This window comes from Otolemur garnettii, unplaced genomic scaffold, assembly GCF_000181295.1.
Source record: "Otolemur garnettii isolate 467f Iridium unplaced genomic scaffold, OtoGar3 scaffold00016, whole genome shotgun sequence".
NCBI classification, from domain to species: domain Eukaryota; kingdom Metazoa; phylum Chordata; class Mammalia; order Primates; family Galagidae; genus Otolemur; species Otolemur garnettii.
The window spans coordinates 18174045-18194324 of record NW_003852411.1 but is presented as its reverse complement, the minus strand read 5'-3'; the positions used below and the strand labels follow the sequence as shown (position 1 = coordinate 18194324).

Sequence of the window (20280 nt, the reverse complement as noted above, 5' to 3'; positions counted from 1 at the left end):
AGGACATACCCAGCTCAGGGTAGCATCTCCTAATCGTTTCCATCTGTAAAACAGACACTGCACAGGCAAACCATTGCTGTCCACCAAAGTGAATGAATGAATAGGTTTCTATAGCTTTCTAGCAGTTGCTACCAAGAGCTATTGGTTTTTGCTTGGAGAAGTCCGCAGTGGTGACTGGTTCTGGGGAGAGCATCTCAAAGAGCAGTTATAGACCACGTTAAACACGTATCAGTGGTAATGAGGACTTTGTCATGAGTTATGAGAAAAGAGGTTTTGATGAATTTTGATCCATCACACTTGAAATACTTCAGAACAAGTGAGAGGCCAGAAGCACAGGAACTTGGTGTGTCTGTATCAACATACACAGGGGTGGGGCTGTACCAGCTTGCTGGAATGTCCAATTATGAGTATTTCCAGGAAGAGGTTATATAGAGATAGACATAGGAAAGCACACATCTGGAACCTGAGTGGTGTATGGAACATACAGTGCATGGGGCCTTGTTGGGTTCCATAATTGTACATATATATGCTTGAATCCAGCCAGGCTTTCCATGAGATATTTTTGCAACTGTAGATGATATGCTTCCTTGCACAACGACCATCTGATGAACAGAATATACCTGCCCATGTACTTGTTGCCTGAATTTTTGTGTGTGTGTGTGGTGTGTACATGAAGATGCCTGGATAAATGCTCTTTGTGCTTTTAAATTTATGGTCTCTGCCAGAGATAAGTTGAAGGCACACCTGGGTCTGCAGTGAAGAGCTGCTACTGGACACATAGCTGCCAAGACAGTGCTCAAGAACTGTCCATCCATGTGCTCCCTGGGAGTGCCCTCAACTGGGACACTGAGTCTGAGATTTGTTCCTCGGTTGAGTAGTTACTCTGGGCACATGAGTATGTCACTTCAGGGATTCCTGTTTCTTCATCTGTGTGTCACTGGAAGAGACAGCCCCAGAGAGGGGACACCTCTGCCTCCTGCCTAACTAGACAGGCAGTGATGGCCTCTTTTCCATCTGGAGAAGCTTGGGCTGAGCAGAAATCCAGAGGTCTTCTTCATCCTTCTTCTTCTTCTTCCTCTTGTTTCTCTCTGGCTGTTGGCCGCTCTTGCCCTGTCGGCTCCAGCAGCAATGGCAGCAGATGAAGAGGAGTGTGATAATCACCAAGATGGGCAGCCCCAGGATGACCCCCAGGCAGATGGTGTTGAATATGCCCTCTTGGTGTTTGGTCGAGATGGTATCCCAAATAGTGTTCAAGAAGGAGCTGATTCTCTCCATGGTGCTTGGCTGGATGGGGGCCAGAGAACCCTTCCAGTTCACTTCCAAGTTCTGGACTCAAAAGGATGCAGGCTTGACTGCTTGTAATTTATTCCTCTTCCAGCTTTGGGTTTAGGCATGCCACCGATGGCACCTGAAGAGATTAAAAGAGACAATTCAAGAGAAATGCAGTGGGAATGGTCTACATTTTTAATAGCATCATAGATTTTAGGCTTAGGAAAGAGGAAAGAATTGAAGATTTCCAGAGTTCACTAAAATTGTATTGAGACTCAATAAACAAGATAAATACACATGTTAGGTCAATAAGCATCAGCGAATTCTTACTATGTACACACATTATATTGGACTTAGGATATAAAAATTAATAGTGTTTCAGGTCTGGCATGTAGGAGGTACTCATTGGTTACTGGATAAATGAATCAATGTGTGTTTGCTCCGTGTTCTGGTCAGGATTGGCTTCCCTGACCCTGGACAACAGCAGTTCTCAATCTTTTTTTCACTGCAGCTCACTGGACTGGTGTTGAACACACACTCCCCACAGGACAGTTTTGTACATGACCTTCTAGTAACCTTTTCAGTGCTTGTTACAGCTTAAGCACAGATGGAATGTCTACATCTCACTGCCTGTGCTAGGAGACGTGGGTCTTATCCAGGCAAAGTGCTCAGTCCTCACCCTGGCTCACTCCTGGCACTCACTGTCCCTTATGCTCCCTTCCCTGTTCTGTGCCTGTGCCCCTCTTTACCTCCCACTTCTGTGCCTGTGGTGTCCGCTCCTCCTGAGGCTGGGAGAACCAGGGGTGACTCCTCACTGGATCTGCTGTCTACCTGCCTCTCCCTCACTGCCCTTGCCTCTGCTTTCCATCCCTTGACCCAAGTCCCTGCCTATTCCCTTTCTTCTCTGTGGGGAAGGAGACTTGCAGGCTGCTTAGTGATGTGTTTGGAAGCCAGGCTGGGGGCCTCTGCTGCCTTTGAGCTCCCGGCCTCAGTCCAGAGCACAGAGAGGACCATTCTGCTGGTTGCTTGTGCAGAGTGGCCCTTTGTCATCCCTCCACTTCTCCAGGTGTATTGTAGGACTCAGCTCTCAAGTATCATCAGGTCTTACAAGCTCTCTTCAGTTCCAGAATTACTGGTGCTTGTGTCTGAACAAGAATTCAAGGACAGGAATGTTTCAGAGAAATTTAAGAGACCTCTCGGGCAATATATTACCCTAAACCCAAATACCAAGGAGTCATTGATTTTTCAGGGTGGAGACTTTAGAGATCATCCTGACCAACACTCTCACTTAAAGATGAAGACTCTGGGGTCCAGAGTGGTGAGGTGACATATCTGAGGCCACACAGAGCTGCCATGAACACCCTTTACCTCTGGACAGCAGGTCCAGCACTTTCCCAAGGCTGCCAGGCAAGAGGAGGAACTAAGGATGATAATGATATTCTGTTATATTTGTATTTAACTAGACACTTTTCTACTCACCTTCAGGAGCATTTTGCCTTTTAACTGAGGAACAAGATGGTGCTGTGTTTATGGAAAGCGGCCCTGGGGGGCCTGGGCCCAGAATCCAGGGTAGGCTCAAGCTTGACTCTGTTGCCCTGGCCTGGAGCATACACACGGGGCTCTCCTGGGGGTGTGTTATGCGTGGTACCCAAGGGTTGTCCTGAGAAGTCTTCCCAGATAACATAATCTTACTAATGTCCTATGTTCCCAGTGCCCAGGTGCTCATCAAGCCCAGCTGGCCTTAGTCTCAGTCTGCTGGCCTGTGGCCACACACCCTCATGACATTATTTATACAGTTGTCGAATGATAGCAGTTGATACCTACTACTGTGCCACTTGACCCACACAGCCTGAAGTCATGCTATAAGATGGCAATAATAATTATTAATAAGCACGTCTCGTATGCCAGGCACTGTTATAGGTGCTTTACACTTATTTAATCTTCACTACCACTTTATGAAGTAGGCACTGTTATTCCCCCATTTTATCACCAAAGAGATGGAGACACAGGTCACACAGTGAGCGGCAGAGCTGGCCTTGCTCACTCTGGCAGTCTGGCTCTAGATCCCCATGTGGCGAGCTGTTTACACGCACTCTGATACCTCTGTGCGGAATTAGCCCATTTTTGGCAAGCAGCCCAGAACTTAGGGAATCTTATAATACTTGACTATTCCCTAGATTGACTTAAATGGTTATCCCAGGCTATTACAGATAAGATTGCAGAGATTTAGATCCCATTGTGAGATACTTCCTAAATGCACCAAGATACATAAAATAAAAACCAAGTCCTGCCCAAATGCAGGTTTATTGAATGTATATGGTGCTTGAACTTAAACTCAATGTGTCACAAAGGAAAGTATTCTGAGAAGTCATATGCTCTCGCGGGAGGCTCTACCCAAGCCCCTCTGGGGGCCTGGGAACGTCTCAGGGTGTGGATCTGCCCACATGCCCCCAAGCCACCAGGCTGTCTGTGGAGCAAAGCGACCCTTGGCATGCCCAGACCCCTGTCCGTGATGCCCCCTCTCACACCACTTGTCTCTGCTGCATTTTCCTTCTCCCTTTGCCGTGACCTTTGCTTTTACCTCAGCCTGGTGTGACCTGGTATTTTGTGTCCTATTAGAGGGATATTTCTGCTGTGTTGTGGGAAGACGTCGGGTGCTTTTCTCCAATTTGATCTTACACTTAGCATTCTTGATTCACCTTTGAGGACACCACCACCACAGTCACTCACAAACTCTTCTGTGCTGGGGGTTGTGCAGGCCCCATGGAGAGAGCAGAAGGGCATCAGGGACCCTTCTGGGAGACAGAGGAAGGAGGTTGAGTCCTTGGAGAAGGATCTGGAATAACGCACCCTGTCAATGTTCTATGTTCCCAGTGCCCATGTGGCCATCAAGCCCCAGCTGGCCTCAGTGTCAGTCTGCTGGCATTGGCCCCACCCCCTCATGGTGTCACTTAAGGTGGAGCTACTCAAGGAGGACCTGGAAGATGAATAGGATTTGTACAGGGAGATATGAGTGAAAAGAAAGGGTGAACATTCTGGAAAAACTAGAACATGGGCAAGAAAACAGGGACTCTTCCAATAGGCCTGGGGCTTGGGATGGGAGTGGAGAGGATAGGAGGAGAAGCTAGAAAGGCTGTCATAGGGTTTGATTTTATCTGGGGTCTTTACAACAGGAGAATGTTGTGATCAGGGTTGTCCTTCAGGAAAAGATAGCACGATGTGAAAAGCTCTGAGAAATGTCCTAAGAAAGCTCTTTACCCATTTATCAAACATCCATGGAGCACCTAACACGTTCCATGCACTGTTAGGTGTGGAGAATCAGTAATGAATGACAGAGATACAGTTTCTGACATTGTGGAGCCTGTTCCATTCCAGGGGAGTTATTATTATTGAAGAATCAAGTCATAAAAGCCAAATATAATAAGCACATTCCAACTTCAATTGCTTAGTTGGCTGAAATAGAAGCATGCATTTGAATTATGTGTGGATCTCAGCATCCCAGCACCTACCCCTCCCAACCTTTGTCTTAAACTTATCCATCCCATGGAACTGAAAATAGCCTTTGAATAAACAGATTTCTTTTCAAGCTACGACTAAGTCAATAATTCACTTCTGGATTCCTAAAGGTACTTATTTGAGTCTGCTCTCCACACAGCCGAAGAGAGTATTCATTAACATTTGGGAACACAGTCTGGGGAAAATTTGATTAAAAGGTATTCTTTATATTTTTTAATCTAAGAATTCTTTTCTAGGCCCCCCAGGTTACTTGCTGAGCTCTGCTAATCTATAGTGTTTCATTAGTATTTATGAGCTTTGCATTATTAGCATTTCCAGAAAACAATCAAATATCTCCTTGGTGGTATGAATTAAAAGTTAGTGCTTCCATGGACTGTTTTGCAAAAGAAGCTACACTTGGGGCCCTAGGAATGTGCACTCTGGGAGAGCCTATCATTTTGTTGGCTTTCATGTATAGCTGAAAGTGTTTGAAAAGTAATTCATCTATTCTTGTAAAACCAACAATAGGTGCCAACAACCTCATTTGTTTGATTGTGATTGCGGGGGTGGGTGTGTGGAGAGAGAAGAGAGGAAAAGTTACTTTCAATTTCCCTGAAACCAAATATTATTTATTGCTGTATCCTTTGTAGTATCTAGCTGGGGAGAGAGAGCCATTCATTCATTCTTTCTGCCACAGGTTTCTATCTGCCCACATATGAGGTGTTGATGGGAAACAGTGATCTGGAGCCCTAACACCTGGGTTTGAGCCCTGGGTCAATCAGCATGATCCTAGCAAATGAACCTCAGCTACAAAACAAAGCTAATAAGCTTCCTTTGTAATGCTGCTGTGAAGATAAGGGACTCAATGTATTTAATGCATTTTATATGCTGTAAAATACTATACAAACCTAATTGATACAATGGGCAGGTATCTCCAGATAACAATGGACTAATTTTGGCCTTGAGCTTTTCTTCCCTATCCCTCACCCCCCAAGCCCAACCTCTACTGCTAAAGAACCTAGACTCCCGCTCCATTCACATGAAAAGGGCCCCATAAGTAATGTCCCTGCTGAGGGCCGGTCTGCAGGCTTGTGGCTGTAATTCTAGATGCTGGAAAAGGGTCACTTGGGAAAATCTGACAGTGTCTAGAGGATTGCTGAGCTTATAGGTGAGGCCAGCAGAGAGCAACTAGCCATCTGCAGGCCCCAGCCTTCCTCCCACGTTTTGGGACCTCTAGAAGTGTCCAGGGTGGGTCATTCCACAGGGAGGGCTGATCCAACTCCAAGAGCCAAAAGCTGCTCTGGGCTTGTGTCCAGGGCTGGCTCTGGGTCTGGTGTTCCTTCTGTGCTCTCCAAGAAGAGGCTGGGCCATTCTACTTTGCATCAGCCTCTCACTGGGCCTGTTTATTAGATGAAAGAATGCATGCGAAGCTCTAAAACATGTCTATAGATAGTAAAAACCTTTTAGAAGTGATAACAATAAAGATCACGATGGCACTCAATTAAAATCCCTGAGACCAACTTCAGAGAGAGCTCTAAATGGTACAAATTGTCGGCCTTCTTGTGGAGGTTGGATGAGGTGGGGTTCAGTTCTCTATCAGAACCTTAAGTGATTCCTCTTTTGCACCCTCCAACCCCTGGGTATGTATGTGGGGCTTTTTTACATGTAGAATTGAAAGTTGGGGGCAAAGACCTCCCCTCGGGCCTTTTCTCTTGTGCATTGAGCTTTCTGCCTGCTGTTGTGATTATTACCATCCTTGCTTTGTCTCCTCTACCCAAGGGTCTCAAGTGACAGCAGGATGGGCTGCTGGCCAGGAAGAGTCACTTAGGCACAGATTCCTGGGGATTACTCCTAAAGAGTAGGATTCAGTAGGTCTCAGGTGGGCCCAGGATTTTATGTTTGTAACAACCCACGTGTTTCTGGACAATCGTCACCTTCCAAAACTATTGTATGAGTACGTTGAGCAGATGACCTTCCTTTATGAGCACAGGAGCCTGTGTTCAATGAGGGAAAGAATCATGGGCCAGGAGAGGTGGGGAAGAGGTGCATCTCCACCCACAGCGGCACAACGGCCTGCGTGGGGGGAGCCACCTTCCGTGCTACTTACTGCTCTGTGTGGCCAGAACTGCTTTCCTGAGAGGTCACAATTCAATGCAGAAACACTCACTGGACACCCATGATGCACCCAGCCCTGTGGATTCAGACCCTGACTACTTCCCAGTCTAGCAAGGAGGAGAAACAGAAATAGCAGCTGTCCACTGGGAGAAGTCGCGGGGCGAAGTTCTTTGTAAAGGGAGATGGGGGCAGCACAGCAGAAGGAGCAAGCAGTTCTGCCTGGAGAGGGGCAAGGGACTAAAGGAGATGACGACCAGGATGGGTGTCTGCTCTGTCATCCTACAGTGACTTTTCATCAAGCACCTGCTACTCCGGGCGTGAGAGTAGGCAAACCAGATCCCTGCACTTTTCATGCTCCTGTCTAGTGTGGGGAGCAAACGTTCATCAAAGAGCCACACAAACAGGGGTCACTATATAATTACATGAAGTGCTATGAACAAGGAACCCGTGATGCCACGAAAGAGGCATCAGGGAGGAGTCCCCCACCAGGGAGGTCAGGTTCTGACAGGGGATAACTCAGCTAAGATCTGAATTACAAATACAGCAAACACGTGGCCAGGGTGAAACACAGGACGAACTTAGTTTAAAGCATTTCCAAGTAATATGCTTGCCAGGTGCCTTTTCAGGCGCAGTGTCTCTAAGTTTAAAGCCATCAGTTCACTTGTTTTCAATTAGCAATAATCATGCCCCGGATAAACCCCATCGGCTATGATACTCTACTGTGCAAAGCTCAATTGTGAATATACTATGAAGTGTCCCCCAAAGCCTGAAAACACAGGGAAATAGCATGTTTGCTGTGCTTTTTATCAGGTGAACAACCGGACCCATCGCTGTCCCCTACAGTGATGTGAAAGGACAGTGTGCTGAATGCAGCAGTGGCAGGTAGGGGTGGAGTGGGCGCCGGGGACCATGTGGGAGACTGCGTGTGCTGTGACAACCAGGGGGTTTTAAGTAAGGAGAGGAAGTCACAGATGTGTGTTGCGTAAAGAGAGAACAGACCAGAGAGGGAAGGAGAGAGAGGAGGTGATCTCTGCTGTTCAGGACAGTGGCCTGGCTCGCGTGTCCTCCACAACATGTGGCCAGGAGAAGCCCACACAGAGGGACACGAGGCATTCCTGGGTGTGCCTTCTTATCCTTCTTTCAACTCGAGTCTCCTATGAGGTCTCTAAGTTAGGAACGTATAGATACATGTTTTCTCTTCTTTTTTTCCAAATCAGGAATCCCATCTGCCTCTACCTGACTCCCCACTGTCACTCATAGGGATTTAAAACATCTTATTCATCCCTGGGCCTCTCCACCCTGCCTGCTAAAACCTTGCCCTGGCTCTTAAACCACCCTGCCTGGCAAAATCCCTGTGGTTAGGATAATATCACACCCCTCAGAGAGCAAGGCGCTCTGACTGCGAGGGCGTGGAGTGGAAACTCAGTCAGTAGTTATTAACTCTGTTGCTCGGGAGCTATATTTTCTCATGGTTCTCACCTTGCTAACCTGGCATGCTCAGATGCTCTCTGACAGATGTAAGCACTGTTTTGTACAAAAAATTGTCAGGTCACAGCAAACATTACATTTATTACTTAAAGCTGGCTTTGGGCATTATGAAGTAAGTCTCCATATTTTCCCCAATTTAATTAATCGCTTCAAATCACTGGTCTTGATACAAAGTTGGAGGCTCTTTTTCCCCCCTAGAGCAGCGGTTCTCAATGTGTGGGTTGTGACCCACAGGAACTGTATTAAAGGGCCACGGCATTAGGAAGGTTGAGAACAACTGCCCTAGAGTACGCATATATGAGGTGTAACTAGATATTGTGTGTTAAAGGAAAATAGATAGCATTTTCCCTCATAATTGATGGTATAATTATGGTTGTAATTTTGAACAAAACCACAAACACAACATCAATATAGAAGTGATTAAGAGTTATTAAAAAGAATAAAATGATGCTTCATCATGCAGACATTCTGGATTAGGAGAATGCTGAGATGGGCCATCTGGCTGGATTACCTTACTTTATTGATGAGGAATCTGGGAGCTGAAGAGGCCGCACCTTATTGGAGATTGCTCACCTGATGACTGGCAGAGTGAGGGCCAGAAACAACGTCTTCTGGTGCCCAGTTCACCCTTCCACCAGGTCCCCCCTACACCTGTCCTTAAAAATAAGCACTGAGGCCATTCTTTGTGAGCTGCCCCCCACACTCTCTCTTCCCGGGCACAAGCTGGATTACACTTCTCAGCCCCCTGATGTCTCTGTGAGGCCGTGTAACTGAGTTCTGGCCTAGGAAATGTGGCTCCTGAAGTATCCTCTGAGGCCCTCATGTTCTCTCTCTGCTTGCTGTTTGGCAAAGGATTCCCAGGAGGACTTTGAGAGCCCTGGGACGGCAGACATGGAGGATGTTCCTGAATGCCTGTGTGGAGCAGAGCGCCCGCCCCTGCTGGCCACAGGGAACAATGAAACAAGTTAGAGATAAAATGTGGTGGCATGAAGCCACTGAGATCAGGGATTTTCTTTTGCTGTAGTAGTTGGCCTATCCTGACTCATAGGAGGGACAAAAAAGCTAATGTTGATAATGATCATAACCATTGTACATGCAATCATGGTCACGATTTGAGTATAACCGATGTGCACGGAGTTAACCCACACAGAGCACAGCTTTGGCCCCAGAGAGGTTTGGGACCAAGTATCTTGGGTCCAAATTCTGGCCATGACACTTACTAGATGTATCACATTGGGCAAGTCAACCTTTCTCTCCAGGGCTCAGTTTTTTCATTTGTAACATGGAGCATATAATAATCAGGTATTGTGAGAATTATATGAGTCAGTAGATGTAAGCACCTCAGAGCCTCACTAGGCAATAAAAGTGAGTCCTGATTATCTGACCCCAAACGAATGGGCTGGCCAAAATAAACACCTCTTGACTCCTCAGCTAATGATGATTATATTTGCCTTTTTCGAATGTGGGATGGTTCTGGAGTCATGACTTTGATCATGCAGATCTCCTTTAAAAGGCATCTTCTCTCCTTTGTCTAGTTTTCCTGTAGTAAGGAGATTCTAAATTTGTTCATTCATCATTTTTTTTCAATGCAACCATTTCATGGGTCTCCCTCAGGAGCTGAATGATCAGGATTTAGATATAGCTTCTTCCCCTCTCCCCAAGGAGCCCCCATTACTGGGTGGAGTGGGACAGGAGCCTCTGTTCTCACCCTCACACCACGGTGTCCTCCCTATTCCTCCTGCCTCCTTTTCTTTCCTTCTGCTCAACCTGCTGAGCTCAGTATGTGCCAGCTCCTGTCCCAGGCACTGTGGGCTTAATCATGAGTAAGACAGACATGGTAAAGCTACTTTTCTTTCTTTTCTTTTCTTTTTTTTTTTTTTTTTGCAGTTTTTGGCCAGGGCTGGGTTTGAACCCGCCACCTTCAGCATATGGGGCTGTCGCCCTACCCGCTTGAGCCACAGGCGCCGCCCAAAGCTACTTACTTTTCATGGAGAAGATAGACAATCAGAAAGTACCCAAAGAAACAGAACCAGCAGTGCTGGTAGTGCTGTGCAGGAAACAATTGGAGTGGCCTCTGCAGAGAGGAGTCTGAACTGAGATCTGAGGGACGGTGAGTGTGCAGGTGTACACAGAATGAAGGGCAGAGCCTTCCAGGTGGCAGGAGTGGCACTGGTGCGGGTTCTGAAGTGGGAAGGAGCAGGGCACACTGGGAAAGAGGGAGGGCAGTGTAGCTGGACCACGTGGGCATTGAGGTAAAACAAGGATTAAGTGAGAGAGAGGTCAGGCCCTGTGGATATGGAGGGCAGGAGTGAGAAGGCAGAGAAAGGGTCCCTAAACGCAGAGGGCCGTCCTCTTCATTCCCATTGTTACTTAATGTGACCAAACCCTTGAGAAGGCTCTAGTTTTTCTTTCTGCCCATTTTTCTAAGATCCAAATGTGATCACCGAGCCCCGTGAAACCCTTGACTGGCTCTTCATCACTTATGTGATAGGCCCACTCTTTAGCAAGGAGGACACATCACTAATAATCTGTCCTGCCTTTAGTCCCAGCCTTGTCTTCTTCCAGACCCTCTCCAGGCCCCCACTGCCTTGCTTTCCTTAAGTTCCCCAAACACTCCTGCTCTCTCCCATGGCTGTGCTATTCCATCTGCCTGGATGTCTTCTCATCGCCCTCCCTCCATCTGTTCACCAGGAGAACTCCTTGTCCTTCACGCCTCCTCTGGGAATGCTGCTGTGACTGTTGGTCCCCTCTCCCTCCACCACATGGATTCCTTTCTCTTCTGAGCTACCATAAAGACAATTACCCACAATAGCACTGATCTCATTTTCTCTTCATTTCCTTTGAAAATTAAAAGAACAGAGAAAAGTACAAAGGGTTATATACACTATATCTCAAACACTGTCTTGTACTTGTTGACTTGTTCCTCACGCTCCCTTCAAGGTCCTAAATGGCAGATTCTCATTCCTCTGCATAATCTAAAGATCCAGCTTTGTGCCTACCACACAACAGGTGCTAATACATACTGGAGAAATGACTTCCTTTAACACGTGGACTGAGCAGAACGCTCATGCATCCTTGCTACCCTTCTTGCCCCACCCCTTCCACACCAGCTGGTCGAATCAGCTCCATTTCCAAAACATATCCCAAACCCATGTGCTTCCCTCCTTTCCACGGCTCGGCCCCGCTGTCTCTCCCCTGGGTAACTGTGGCAGCTTCCCCACTAGTCTCTCTGGTTCAACTGCTCCCTCGCTCTAGCCTGTTCTCCTCACCCAAAATGCAACGTCTCCCCCATGCCCTGTCTATACCCTGTGACTTCCCATCTATGAAGTGTGAACTCTGATCTCCTTATCACAGCCCACAAGTCCTGCCATCATCTGGCCCCTGTCTCGTTCTCTGACCTGGCCTCCATATTCCTCCCTTTTCTCCTTCTGCCAGTGTATCTGCTCAGCTCTGATATGTGCCAGCCCCTGTCCTTTCTCTCTCACTCACTGTGCCCTGGCCACCCCTATGTCAGGACCATCTACTCACTGAGAACTGGGTTTATCCCTTTGCCTGATTCATTTGTTCTCAGATCTTGGCATGACTGTATCCTAACACTCAGATGCATTTCCTGATATGCTCAAATACATTTCCACTGGAATTTCCTCATGTTACCTCAGCAAGAGTCCCTTGCTAGCGGAGTACAACCATATCAAGTAGCCCAACCCCCAGTCAACCTCTACCCCGCCAGCCTGGACACGGCCTTGGTGATTCTCTCTACTCTGAAGCTTTATGTTCACTTAAGGTGCTCTTGTCATATTGGGCTACATATTTATTGCCCTTCTTTCTCTGCTGGAATATACCCTCCATGAGAGCAGGGCCCTTGCTTGCCTTGTTCTATTAGGATGTCCAGAGTTTGGCATGCACCTGAATGAATAAATGAAGTTACTTTAAAGGTTTTGAAAAAAATGATAACTCGACTAATCGTCAATCAGCCAATCCTGGTCATTAGGGATAAAGGGAAGAAGCACTGAAGGGCACAAGAAAGTGACCATCAGCCACATCTCTGCCTGGGCTTTGATGACAATTCCCCAACTATTTAGTGCACTGTCCAGCCAGATCTTCCAGCCATGAAACTCACTGAAGGGAAAAATAATGATCAAGAAAATCCCATAGAGGGAGTGGTGGTGGAGCGATATCAGCTCCTAAGTAGTTACCTACCTTCCCTTCGCTCAGTTACAAAGAGCTCATTGTAGCTGGGACTTTCTGATAACAAAAGATCCTTTCCTAATCGCTATATGCACTATTTCAGGTTCAGCAGAAAAGAAAATTAAAAAGCGCCATTTCACTTTGGGTTCAAATGAGTCAATCTTCCAATCAATCAAGTTTTAATTAAGACATGCTAGGAAATTAAGACACCCTCTCTCTTCTCAAGGAGGATGCCAGGAAAATAATTACAGAATGATTTAAGAACAATGAAAAGAATTTAAGAAGGGTTTCATCTGGATTTTCTTTGGTTTTCTATCACGGAAGGCCTGGAATCGCTAGTTCTTTTGTTTTCTTTGACCCTTCCCTTTTCCTTCTTTCTATCCTGTTCTCTTTTCTCATTCCTCATTACACTCTCTCCAAAGGGTCCATGCCAGGCACTGAGAATAATGAGTCCTTTTCATCTTACTTTAGGATTAACCACGAGACATTATATCTCTCCAATTCCCTGAAAATTCCAACTGTACTAATGTGATTGAATACAGGATCTCCAACCTGCTGGCAAGTCAGCTCCCTCAATTTACTTCCCTGAGATCATCAAGGGTTTATGGCTTTTCTTCTCATAAACCAGAAAACTTGTAATCAACAATTTTGGCTCTTTAAAGCACAGATTGCTAAAAAAAGAAAAAAGTAAAAAAGAAAAAACAATTTTGGCTCCTTCCCCACCAACATGGTATGGAGTCTGTGGGACATTCACTCAAATGCCTTGAGTTCAGTTTCCTCTTCTGTAAACAGAAACATGAGCATTTTTCTCAGAGGGTGAGGCATTTTATCCACTGTGCTGCATCGTTTTACTCTCAGTATCTGGTACAGGGCCTGGTAGACAGTGGGAGGCTATAAATATTGGCTGAATGGATGAATGAATGAATGAATGAATGGAAAAAACGCATTGCCGGGCAGAGTAAATGAGATAACGTGCGTGAAGCCTGTAGCTTAAGTGTACTTCGTACCCTCGGTGCCTTAAACCTTCCTTGACAACTGTGAAGCACTCTATTCATTATCATACTCTTCATATTGTGTCAAAGTTAAAAACATCCACTTATTCAATAATTATTTTTTCCTAATTAGAGTTTGATCATTTTTTCATTGAATTAAATAAAGACAGAGTTAACCAACTCCCGGGGAATCAGGGCAGACACATTTTCCTCTCCCCTGTTTTCTCACTTGATTTCTATTCATTTCCAGCTGCCTCTTCCTCTTTCAGCCCTTCTGACCTCCAAGATCTAGTTTCTCAGGGGAGCCTTGTTTTGTCCACGACTATCAATTTTCTCCTCTTCATTTCACCTAGAATGCTCATTTGTTTTCCTTTGATTGGCCTCTTTTGACTTAGATATTTCGAGGCCAAAGTCTCAACACAGAGGTTTAGCAAAATGTCTTATCACCCTTTTGCAGAAATGGGGTTAAATCAAAAAGCCCCCATTTCTTGAGTTCTTACAAAGTGCAAGTCTGTGCGTAATTGAGGCTTTACAGATGGATCTCATTCAACAACTCAAGGGCTAGGATGTTTTACCTCCTATTTATGATAGATGGGATAGATGAGGAAACAGGATATCAGAGATTAAATAATTTTCCCAAACCATGGAGCTATGAAAGTAAGGAAAGAGGTTTGAATCTAGTTGTAGCTGAGTCCAAAGAGCCTGCTGTAACCACTCTGTTTTATGGCCACCGTTCTCAGGAGGCTGAGGACTTCAGCCTCAGATGATGTTCACCCAATCACTCATCTATCATCATTTGAAGGCTTGGCATGTACCCTTCATCCCATGGATATGCTCTTGATAAAGATGTCTTCTGTGACCTAAAGGAGCTCGCTTTTTTTTTGAGACAGAGCCTCAAGCTGTCCCCCTGGGTAGAGTGCCGTGGCATTACAGCTCACAGCAACCTCCAACTCCTGGGCTCAAGCGAGTCTCCTGCCTCCGCCTCCCAAGTAGCTGGGACCACAGGCGCCCGCCACAACGCCCGGCTATTTTTTGGTTGCAGCCGTCATTGTTGTTTGGCGGGTCCGGGCTGGGGATTTGAACCCGCCACCTTAGGTGTACGTGGCTGGCGCCGGTTGAGCTATAGGCGCCGAGCTGAGCTCGCATTTTAATAGAAGCAAACATGTCAGAAGAGAAGTGTGATGGGGGCATCATGGATGACAGTGGGTGTTGGGGGCCCAGAGGCGTGACTGCTGTGAGTAGGCGTGGTGTTCACTGGCAGTCCCACCCATGCGCACTTTCATTTCTTATTATTTTTCTGCTTCTTCTAATATCATATATTCTCGATCTTCAGCTTGTCCTAAGATTTGGCCACACTAACTTCCCACATAGCCACAATCTGCTGGAGCTCTAAAGGGTCTATACTCTCCATTCCCCCAAGTCTCTACCCCAACTCCAGCCTGCCTGCCCCACCCAGTCTTCTTTCCTGGAAGGATTTTAAGTTTGTAGCCCCTGGATTCTAAATCAGAATCAGAAGCAGGGACTATGTTACCTATATGCTGTGCTATAATCTATATAGGGTAGAACCATGCAGGGGGCTCGAAAAATAAAAGTGAGGACAGAAGGGGAAGCCTACCTTAGCAGCTGTAATATCAGTTTGACTGACTGATCTTGATTAATCAAATGAATGATAAGGATGAGGGATGTTTTCACCAGGAATTGGTATGTAACAAAATATCCCCGGGTACAATACAAAAGGCTGGCATGGGACGGGGTGGGGGCTACAGTGGGCCAAAATATTAAGCTAGGAGTCAGAGGACCCAGTCCTCGTCCCAGTGCAATTGTCCATCATGGTTTTGACCCAGGGCAAAATCAGTCACGCTTTCTGAGAAACGGGGTTATTATCCATCCTGAATATGTCTCAAGATTGTTGTGAAGAACAAACAGGAAATGTGAAAGAGCATGAGAAGAAAAACTGGAATCTTGATGCAAGGAAGTGGGATTTTAGAGGATTATATTAAAAAGCTGAATTAAAGCTAAAATTAGAACACGGAACTTCTCTTACTGAGGCAGCCCTCCACCCTCCTGTCCCTCCCCTCCCCTTCTCCTGCTGTTTTATGCACTGTAGTCACTAGGAGCTACAGTTCCCCAGTGTGTAGAATTCATGAGCAAATACTGACACCACTCACACTTCTGTCGGCCGTCTATATATAGCCCATCTGACCATATCCCGGTATTAGGGCTAATAAAACCCGTAGTCATGGTTACAGTGGAATACCTTGCTTATGTAACTCTCATTTTCACTCTTCAAAACTGTTTGGTAAAAGATTTTGGAGCCAATTTTTGTGGGTGTGGTAGAGTGTCTAGGTAAATTTTTATTTTTGGAATATGAGAGCTGAGGATCTGAGGTCATCTGTGAGTTAGGAGTGGCAGGGTGGGGCGGTGTGTCTTTTCTGTCCAGAAATAATGGGAAAGCTCTGGTTCTGGCTGACTCTAATGAATAATGCTTAAGTCTTCAAACGTCATATCCTCTTGGAGGGAAAAGGTGTTTTTGGAAAAAACAAGAGAACAACCAAACACTGTGTGATTCAGGATCTCCCACACAGGTGTAATTAAAAAACAGACCTCAAATTAAAAGTTGCATAATCCTCTTTAATACTAGAGAAGGGAACTTAGCGTTCTGCAAACTTTGCCGCAATAACAGAATGACTAACTTGTTTCTTTTTCTCGGTGGTGAGGGGGGAGAGGTTTACAGGCTGGAATAGCTGAAAACTAATGGTGTGGCAAGAATATACAATTATGCAACTCACAAGTAATACAGATACGTTTCTATTTTCCTTCCCATTTCCTCCCTTCATTTCATGTTAACAAAAGTTCAGGGCAATTAAAAGCCAAAAGCTACCTTACTGCAATATTAAAGCTTTAAATGCAAAGATAAAATCATACAGAGAGTGAGCAGAAATACTCCCATTCCAGTAATAACTCACCTCTGTGGAATGTTCAGCATGGTAGATTGCATATTTGCTGGGCTTTGGGCTGTAGCCTCGGTCCCAGAGGGTGGGCTGTGCAGAGAAGTTCATGTTACCTGAGGATGAACTTCACTGCTTCTTTGCAGGGATTTAGATCTGCATTCCTAACATAGCATGGAGTTATTTCTTTTTTTTTTAACGGTTTGGATAAATAACAGATGATGAATTAATGAATGCAGAGGACATATATGAGTGAGCTAAAATATTTATTGAGTACCCACCCAGCGCCAGGTAAGGAGTACTCTCTTTTTTGTTTTTCTGCTTCAGCACCTACCTCCTTTGATACACATGACATTTCTTAGGTCACCACATGCAGCTTGAGTTGCCTTTTTGCACATTAAATGCTGTCCCTGAGCTACCCTGGCTTTACTTCTTGTCTGATTCCTCTCAGTGATGCCCAGACAGCTCCGTTTCCATCTTTGAAATGCCTTTCCCAAATCATTGCAAATACATAATTTAAGCGTATGGATGGAAGAAACGGGTTAAGCTGGGGATTGCAGGAAGTTCCCCCCCTAGACAGCCCCTCTCCCACAGCATGGATCCTGCTCTGTTATTCCCCCTGGTTCACCATCTCTATTCCATGCCTAGAGACCTCAAGGCTTTATGGGAGACATTCTGGAAAGCCACTGGGAGGTGGGTGGGATGATGAGATAAACTTTCCCTGGTGTAGCCTCAGGGCTGGGCTGACTGCAGGCTGCCCACCAGGCTGTGGGCTTTACCTCCCCTTAGCCATCCAGAATACATTTTTTTTTTAATCGGATGAGCCCTCAAGGCCTCAGAGTCTTGAAGGAATAGGACAGTGGGTGGGGAAGCTCTGTTAGGGTAGAAGAGTCAGAATGCTGGGCCCTGCCCCTGCCAGTCGGGAGGCAGGAAGGGGTCCTGGGAGGGTAGCTGGCTTGGAGCAGCCAATGGAGGCAGTGGACATCCTTATAGTGCCTAACGGGGCTAGGCAGTTATGCTCCCTGATGGAAAGTCTGCGGGGCTCCAGCCCTCCTGTTCTGGCTTTGACTTTTATCTGGCTTTACATGTTTGTCAGATTGTAAGTTTTCCTATGAACCAAAGTCTTGGCTAACGTGTGATTTGAGTGTGGGGGCCGCTTACAGGGCATGGTATGAGAAGCAGGTACGACTTACCCGTGCTGTCTTTGGGCTAGTCACTCAGTTGCTTGGAGCCCCCGTCTCTTCATCTCCAAAATGGGCAGAAAACTAGAAGAATATACAAGAGAACAATAGCATGTGTTGCCTCTTTAAAGGGAAACTAGTTGCAGCACTGGGAGATGTGCTCTCCTCTCAGTCCCTGGGTACCATTCTGAAGGTTTGATCAGATGTCCGTACTTCCGCAAGTGAGCAAAGGGACAACTGGAAATGAGCACCTTCCTTCCAGGGGCCTCAGGCCAAAGCAGGTAACGCGTGTGAATGTGCTCCTGGGCTGGTAGGGACTATACAAATATTTATAGCCATGATTGGTATTATTCCAGGCAGATGCAGGGGTAGGACCAAAAAAAATCACTTCTCAGTTCTGCCAAGTAGTCAACGTGGCCTGAAATTCTTGGGAAATTTGCTCCAATGATGGGAAGTCTTCCCAAGTCTGACTCAGAATGGCTAAGTGTCCCCGCCAGGGCAGCCCTCTCACCTGGCTGTGTGGGGGAGCCAAGGCCCACCTGTGGGCTCGCTGCAGGGTAACCAGGATCCTCTGTGTGGACATGTGACCTCGGATTTCCAAGGGCTAGCCGGGCATGTCCACCCTGCTGAGCAAGTTCTAACAAGCACATTCCATCCATGGCCAGGAAGTAGTAGGGCTACTGCTCCTGCATTTGTAGCTGCCCTCTGATTGACCTCTGGGGCTGGGGAAGCCTTGTATAAAATGTGTGTGAGTCTCCCTTAGGTTGTTTACTGAGTTGCTGTAATAAAAATAACGTTGCAAGCATACTGTTCTTTATACATGAATAAGCTAATAGTGCTAATAACAATTATTTGTACTAATAAAACATGCCATTGGAATTATTTTCCCTGTAGTTGCATGTGGATTTCATTTCAAGAAGTGTCAGTTAAGTATCAACTATGTGATTGACATGGGGCTAAGCAGGGGGTTTGGGGGGGGGAGGGAGAAGTGTATGAAACTGGTTCCTAGTCTCAGAGTTTCTTCGTGGGAGTTACAACACTGTAAGTCCTGCTTTGCTTGGCCAAGTGGTACTGCGAGTCATGGAACTTCCTAAGCCTTAGACTTCTTGTCTCTAAAATGGGAAAATCTTAATACTATGGATTCCACTCTCCATCCAGGTGGTTGTGGGAGTCAAATGATAATCTGCTATATGAGTGTTCTTTGTAAACTGAAAATGCCCTGTAAGGTTTTATCACAAATAATAAAATTAAATGCTAACCTAAGTATGCGAGAGTGCCAAATGAATGCACTACTGGAAAAGAGATCAAGGGTTCAGACGGAGGAGATGAGGCTGTGCTGGCCCCCATGCTACACGGTATCACACGGAGAGGCGGATGTCCTGGTGGGGAAAAGGGGGACTTGGGTGAGCTACATAGGGTGGGCAAGCTAGAGCAGAGGCCAGGACGTAGGGTTCAGGATGGGGATGGCAGTGAGGAAGGCTTCTGAGGAGAGGGAAATGAGGTGGTACAGGCAAAGTTGGTGAGATTACAGAGGGCTTTGGAAGCCTAACTTAAGCTTGCTGCAACAGGTCTCAGGGAGGCCTCAAAAGTTATAAGCACAGGAGCCCTGACAGCATCAGTTTCAGCCGCCACATTCTTTTACCTGGGCACAGTTGCAGTCAAATTTTGCCTTGCCAGAATTTTGGGGAGTCCACATCCCTCGGCTCATTGGCAATCTGCCCTTACCAGTCAGGCAGGGTAACCACAGACATTACAATTAAAACAAAACTTTTATTAATAGCACTCATTCTCCCTTAGACAAAATCTGATTATGAACTGAAATGAAATATCACTAAACCAATCAGAAAGAAATGGTTATTTATCTCCCAATCCCTTGGGAACAGGGGCTGGGAGGTAAAAACACTGATGCAATCACTTCTCCAATCTTCGAGCTGACACCTGAATGAGTTGGGTTTATTTATGATCAGGGAAAGTCCTGTCAAGACCCTACACTTATAACTCATTTCAATTTTTTAAAGACTCTTGCAAACACTTCTTCCTTCAACCCACTGTAATGTGAAGAAAGGAGGGATTTCTTGTCCTATTTCACAGATGAGTAATCTGAAGAGCAAGAATTTATTGCAGATTTGTTCAAAATTGTAAATCTGGTCAGTGTGTTCCAGTTTCCCAGTGCTACATTCTTGGCACTACGTTAACTCCTCAAAAGCGACAACAAAAAGGAGCAGGCAATGACAACTAACATCTTTCATAATTGACAAAGCCTCCCATTGCTCAGACTCTATGGGATATGTGGTTCTCCTCCTGCTTTGGGAACTCCCACAAGCTCCTCTATCTGGAACCCACAGCCCCACCCCCATCTACACTACTGTGCCTCCAGCCTCTGTTCTCCCAGCCCCACCCCCATCTGCACTACTGTGCCTCCAGCCTCTGTTCAGCCACAATTTCAGGGGAAACCATTTCCCTGGGAAAACCTTCCTTGACTCATTTGAGCCCCTGCCCTGTGCCCTTCACTGTACCTATATTGTCATCACAACCCATATTCTGCATCAGGATAATTGTTAATTTAGACATCATTCTTCCTTTCTTTTTTTTTTTTTTTTTTTT

General features: G+C 46.0%; 1 protein-coding gene across 1 annotated transcript; it reads right to left on the bottom strand.

The window, feature by feature from the left end:
• Nucleotides 1-984: 984 nt before the first annotated feature.
• On the bottom strand, nucleotides 985-17742 carry KIAA0040 (KIAA0040 ortholog). The gene is made up of 2 exons (XM_012802638.2): nucleotides 17689-17742; nucleotides 985-1408 (listed from the first exon to the last, which is right to left on the bottom strand). Exon 2 carries the CDS (start codon nucleotides 1273-1275, stop codon nucleotides 985-987), a length of 291 nt encoding a protein of 96 aa, XP_012658092.1. The 5' UTR covers nucleotides 1276-1408; nucleotides 17689-17742.
• Nucleotides 17743-20280: the final 2538 nt, after the last annotated feature.